This window comes from Cyprinodon variegatus, unplaced genomic scaffold, assembly GCF_000732505.1.
Source record: "Cyprinodon variegatus isolate N-32 unplaced genomic scaffold, C_variegatus-1.0 Scaffold28, whole genome shotgun sequence".
In the NCBI taxonomy this organism is placed as follows: domain Eukaryota; kingdom Metazoa; phylum Chordata; class Actinopteri; order Cyprinodontiformes; family Cyprinodontidae; genus Cyprinodon; species Cyprinodon variegatus.
Window position 1 is genome coordinate 992,088 of NW_015150481.1, and position 6,542 is coordinate 998,629.

The 6,542-nt window shown below is 37.4% G+C and overlaps 1 protein-coding gene across 1 annotated transcript; it reads left to right on the forward strand.

The window, feature by feature from the left end:
* Window positions 1-63: 63 nt before the first annotated feature.
* Window positions 64-5,627, forward strand: arl1 (ADP ribosylation factor like GTPase 1). Its single transcript, XM_015397872.1, has 6 exons — window positions 64-173; window positions 731-868; window positions 3,225-3,306; window positions 3,504-3,615; window positions 4,592-4,770; window positions 4,906-5,627. The coding sequence occupies exons 1-6, from the start codon at window positions 170-172 to the stop codon at window positions 4,934-4,936; spliced, it is 546 nt and encodes a 181-aa protein (XP_015253358.1). The 5' UTR covers window positions 64-169; the 3' UTR covers window positions 4,937-5,627.
* The last annotated feature ends 915 nt before the right edge of the window (window positions 5,628-6,542 follow it).

Here is a 6,542-nt window from a genome sequence, read left to right on the forward strand (position 1 = left end):
AAATAATCTTTCTGTTTTACACCCCCATAAAATTCTCGCCGTGTGTCTGTGGCGAATGTTTAGGACCTGAATTCACGCGAGATAATGACGTTCTCCAGCGACACGTCAGCCAGACGGAAACAACCTGGCAACGGCACATTGTTAATTCGTGGAGCTATTCTATACTGAAATGGGTACGCAATTATTTTGTTCTTTCGTTAAAGTTGCCTTTTTAAATAGCTGACAAGTGAAACTAATATAAAAAATAGATAAAGTATACATGGCACCAGTGTTTGCTTTCTTCCGTACTTCAACGCGAGGTGTAGTTGCTGTCTGCTTGGTTAGCTCATGTTAATTGCTGGTTGTTTACAGTGAACATTTTGATATGTTGTTTGCTTTTGACATTTTTTTACAGTCTTTAGTTGGTTCTCCATTATTTGTACTAGTAAACGTATCGGTAAAAGTAATGAAGTACAACAATGTGTCATAAATTACTCTATAACCTCAAATAGAGACTGGAAGCTAACTTAAGCTAGCTTGATTGACGAGAACCTTCATAAAAACTAAAACAGGAAAAAACTAAAATAATACATAAATACATGATAAAAACTAGCTCATTTTTACAATTTTTTTTTCTGCTGTAAATGCCTCTAGTTCTTTTTTTTAATGCTAATTATCCATCTTGCTTGATTCTATCAGATAAATTAGAACATAATGGATTAAAATCACATTCTGTTTGTTTCCTTTCCAGGGGGTTTCTTCTCCAGTCTTTTCTCTGGCCTGTTTGGCTCCCGGGAAATGAGAATTTTGATCCTGGGCTTAGATGGTGCTGGAAAAACCACCATTCTGTACAGGCTGCAGGTTGGAGAGGTGGTCACCACGATTCCCAGTAAGTAATCATTTTTTTCCCCCTTCTTCTTTGTACTTACATTATGCTTTCAAATCAGTGAAATTAATCAGAATCCAATTTTCTCCATAATTAGATAACATAACTTATATAGATATACACATAAGAAATCTTCATGAGTCTACCTATATATTGTATTTAGGGGGAAATAAAAATGTTATAGTCTTAGTAATGAAATTGAATTTAATCAGATCGCTGGTGATCGAAATAAACTACCACACAAGGGAAAGAAAACTCTGGTATACAATTACTTGCTGAGGAGTATACAGAAGGAACTTCAAGTCAAGATAAAAGAAAGCATACAGGAAGAAGCTGGAAAAACAGCTCCAGCTTCCATGTGTGGAAGGGGAAGATCACAGGCTTCAAGCAGAAGGATGATCAGACAGACAGAGCCAACGAATCGACTACATTCCTCATTAGATTCAGTTCGGGAATAAGCTAAGCGTCTTTCTCTCCTGCCTGCAGTCAAATTGACTTCATGTTCTCAAATCAGAACATGGTGTCTTACACTAATCTATGGCTTGCTTATCATGGACTAAACTCTCAATTAAACAAGGCAGGCAGACTGTTAGGATCATGTTCTTTGATTAGTCCAGTGCATTGAACACGATGCAGCCTGAGTTACTTTGTGAGAAACTTCAGAAGAATCAGGAGGAGGCATCAACAATCACCTGGATCAGAGACTACCTCACAAACAGACCACAGTTTGCTTGACTAAAGGTTCAGGTGTCTTAACAAGTAGTCAGCAGCACCACAGGGGCCGTACTCGAAACATTTCTTTTTACTCTGTATACCTCAGAGTCCTGTCATCTGCAGTAATACTTGGATCATGCATGTTGTGGAAACAATCATCTGATACTGAATGTGAACAAACCAAGGGAAAGGATTGTAGTTTTCAGAAAAAAGAGGAACAAGCTTAATCTTATCAACATCAACGTAGAACTGTTATCATTGTATAATTTTTATCATTTAAATGGAGGAGACCAATATCTGCCCAAAGATATCAGTAACACATGTCAAGGATTGGTTAGACTGATGTCTAAATATTCGGTCGATCTGTAAGCAAGATGCTACATATCTTCTCTAAGACATGTTAAGAGTTTGATCTCTTCTGCCGTCATCTGCTGGGGTAACAGTATCAGCCCAAAATGCTTAAAAAATCTTAACAAGCTAATAAAGGAGGCCAGCTCTGTTATAAAACCCCTGGAGATTATTTCACAAAGAAGAATTCTTCATAAAATGAGCAACATCATAGACAACAGTGAGCATTATCTTCATCAGACTGACAAAAAAAAAAAAATGCTTCTCGAGAGCTGGTGTAAGTCAGGCTGCTACAGGAGATCCTCCCTCCCTACAGATATTAACTTCTACTGCAAGTTGTTGGAAAAAGAAACGACTTACAACAATTAATTTCCCTTTGGGATTAATTGATTGCCCTTAGACAGACTGGCGACCTGTCTAAAGTGTACCCTGCCTCTCACCCATAGACTAGCTGGAGATTGGCAGCGACCCTGATGCAACGTTTAATAAAGTTTTTTAAAATTCAATTTAATATATGCAGCTTTAACTGCATATATGTTGAAGACAAAAATCTCTCATTAGGATTTTGAATACAATTCTGTATTAATTAAGCCAAAATGCAGGAACTCTTATACAACATATGTCAGCCAGTTATATTTAGGCCTTTAATCAGTGAGTGCAGATTGTTTTTTCCAAACAATTTCTTTCATGTAAATACGTTTAATCAATATCTTAAAGTTGTTTACAGTTTAGATCAGATCTTAGCAAAGTATTTGGGTAAACAAAAAGGATGAGTTAAGTTCTTGATTATGTTCAGACCTTTGGATCGTCGATTTATATCAATGCGAAATAACAAACCTGAAAGCAAAGAGATTATTTTGTTCACTAGGTGAACACTGATGTTGCAGTTCTCTAATCTTTGGTCTCATTTATTAAACCCACTCTAAATCAGTTCTTGTAATTAATAACATAAACAACCAACCTGTGGTGAATTTGCTGTTTCCTGTTTATCAGCAAAGCCATGACTCCATATCTCTTCAAATGACACTTTTCCTATAAATCAATACCAGCCTAAAGGTAAAAATTTGCATGACAGAAAAATAATTTGATCATATTTATGTTTAATGTTTCAGTTCCGACAACGGGTTTATTAAATATGTTTTTCTTTAAATTTACCTTATTCAGAGCACTTTTAGATTAAACTTATTTATGGAGGCCATAGTTTTAGAGCATAATCTGAATCAAAATGAGTTACTTGTTTTTTCCTGCTTTTATTAGAGACATTTTTTTTTGACACTTTTTTTTTTTTCCTCCACAGCCATTGGTTTCAACGTGGAGACGGTCACATACAAGAACCTGAAGTTCCAAGTATGGGATCTTGGAGGACAGACAAGCATCAGGTAGGTTGAAAAATTCTGGAAATGTGTGCATCAAGAATAGATTCTTATAATAGATATGAAAGTATTTTTTGTATTTATATCTAGCATATCAGATGTGACAGTTAAAATATATCTACATATTTCACACAGCCAATGCGTTACATGTTCTAACTTTGAACATCACTCTTAGTAACTCATTCCTTCTCTGCCCTCTTCAGGCCCTACTGGCGGTGCTATTACTCAAACACAGATGCAGTGATTTACGTGGTGGACAGCAGCGACCGTGACAGGATGGGCATCTCCAAGTCTGAGCTGGTGGCGATGTTGGAGGTATGTCTGTCCACATTAAGCTACTCACATCCCTATCATGGACTGTTCTCCCTGCTGCCCTCTAGGAAGAGGTTTCGCAGCGTTCAATGCAAGTCCAGTAACAGCCTTTTCCCCACTGCCATCAGACTGTTGAACTGTTGAAAAAAACTCTAAATCAAGTTACAAATTGAGACTCTGCATCACACTTATAACATCATACTTACACTACATGGTGAATCTTCAAAATAGAACTCAACTCATGTTTATTACTGCATTTTAAACCCTATATATATATATATTTATTTTTGCACTGCTCTGAACCTTTCACATCAATGCCTTTTTTGCACCATGTCTCTCCCACACTGTTCATATTTTGATCACTGCTGCACTTTATGGTTCTCTTTCACTGCTAAGCTGCTGCTCAAAAAAAACAATCGCTGTTGGAAAGCTGTATAAACAAAATTTAGTTTTGTAAACACTGTGTATAAAAAATGACAAAGTTTGTCTAAGTCTGCTCTGTAAAAGCTGCGGCCGAGTTTGATGTAACTTATTATGGCTGACATAAGTATCTGCCCCCCTTCTCGTGTTTTTTCACTTTGAAGCCTATAGACTTGCGTCTTTAATTGGGATTTTCAAGATTGAATAAACCAGCTTTTCCTTACCGGATAAAGAGAAGCATCCTCACAGGAACTGAAACACGGGATTTTACAGGTTGGCTAATCTGTTCAAAACGAAATAGGCTGGTTGAGGTTTGAAAATGAGATTTTATCAGATGTGGAATCTGGTTCCCAGCTTTCTGCTTGAGGTCTTTGGTTCATTGGGTTTTAATTGAGGAGGTCAGAGTAACTTGGCAGTTGAGGTCTGTTAGCTAAAAGCTCTTAGCCTGCAGATGGACATTATTTCAAACAGATTTATTGCCAGAAACGTTCTTTTCTTTTTTCGTATCAGGCCTTTGCTGATAATGTAATTATGGGATGCTGTGTGTGGTCGTTTGCAGGAAGAAGAGCTGAAGAAGGCCATCCTGGTGGTGTTTGCTAACAAACAGGACATGGACCAGGCGATGACGCCGACTGAAGTGGCCAACGCTCTGGGCCTTCCTGCCCTCAAAGACAGAAAATGGCAGATCTTTAAGACCTCGGCCACTAAAGGAACAGGCCTGGATGAAGCCATGGAGTGGTAAGCCTCCCTATGAAGATTAGGGAAATAAACTTCTTTATGCTACATCTTGCTGAGCAGGACCAACTCGTTCTGACTACTGTGTTATTTTTTGCTGTTTACTCTTGCTGATTTATATTTGCTGTCTCCTCACAGGTTGGTGGATGCTCTGAAGAGTCGGCAGTGAAAAGACATGCCCTCATCTTGTATATACTCCTAAACTCTGACCCCTTGCTTCGAAGCCTTGTGACTTACCCCGCCCCCATTTCCCACATTTTCTTTGGACCATGATTGCACTCCTCCTCCTTTCTCATACCCACACAAGGCCTTGAACAACTCCTCCTAACGTCTTGCCAGACTGAGACGAGACGGCTGCAGTAACATCTGGAGTTTGCAGATATTTTGAAAATAAATCACGAGAAAAACTGCCAGCTTTCCTTCTAAGAACCAACTCCTGTTCTGCCTACAAATTGTACTTAATGTGTCCTTATGTCGGTATCAAGAGTGTCCACAAGGGGGAGTCAGAACATTACTTGTTGAAACAGCAACATTGAATCCCTGAATATAACTTTAATTTCTTTAAGAGTTGTTGGGGTATCACAAAGTGAACCTGGGTTATGTTTCAGTTTCTGAATCCAGTCTTTCCACTGGGTGTCACTGCAGTTTGGGCTGTCTGCTTCTGTCACAGATTTATTTTTCCTGCTGATCCTTGTGTCACTGGTTTTAGTGGTTGGACTCCTCGGATGCAGCCTCGGTATTTTAGTTCATCAGTTAATGAACACTAACTGTACTCTCAAAGTTTTATGGCTGCATATTTATACCTGCTTGTACAGAAAAAAATGATTCTAAATAAAGAATGCAGTTGGTTGTTGTATCAGGACTGGTTCTATTTTTTTTTTTTATTCCTCAAAGTTAAAAACTTGGTTACATGCTGTTAGGGTTGTTGGATTTCTAAACAGTTTCTGTCAAATTTCTCTCTAACATCATTTAATGCACATTACCCAGAATGTATTTATTTAGTCCTGAATTTATGATTTTTACATGTGATGTGATATTTATTTTTTAACCCATTTTTTGATTTTTAATTTGCGTACCGGTAATCTGCCTTATAATCAGCCCTCCCTCAAGAGGAATGGTTCATATAAAAAAAAATATCCAGAAGTAATGTCATTTAGATTAATGTTTGAAGTTTGTGAAACATTCGAGCTGAATGAAAGCATTTCATTTAACACTTGTATTACATATATATATATATATATACATAAAAAAATACCCAGCCAATTAAGTGAGTGTGGGGCTTGGCCTCAGAAATTTTCAGATTGTGAAAGCATTTTGAACCTAACGTATCTTTGCCCATCGGTGTGGCGGACATCTCATGATGTCTCATTGAAAATAATCCTATTATCCCTACAGAAAGATAAGGAATCCCCACACATTTCCCACCTTTTAATTCCATTTCAGCTGCTGCTCCTGCAGAGCTTTAGAAAAACTGATGGCTGAGTATACGTATTTCTAGGATTTTCTGGAAGAGAACACAATCGATTAAAGAGATGGTGAAGGTGAAAACTTAAGCAACACGTGAAATATTTGAAAGAAATTATTTTCGGTTTGTGACCTTGGTCCACATTTCCCCAGAATGATTTAAAAAATTTTTAAGTTAATCCAAAATCAATTTGTTTTCACCCAGACTGGCACAACTAATTAGGTTTAGAAGATAATTCCTTTTAAACCACAGTCGGGTATATAGTTTCAGATTACTCCTTTTCTAAAACATTAAAATTATTTCAAATATG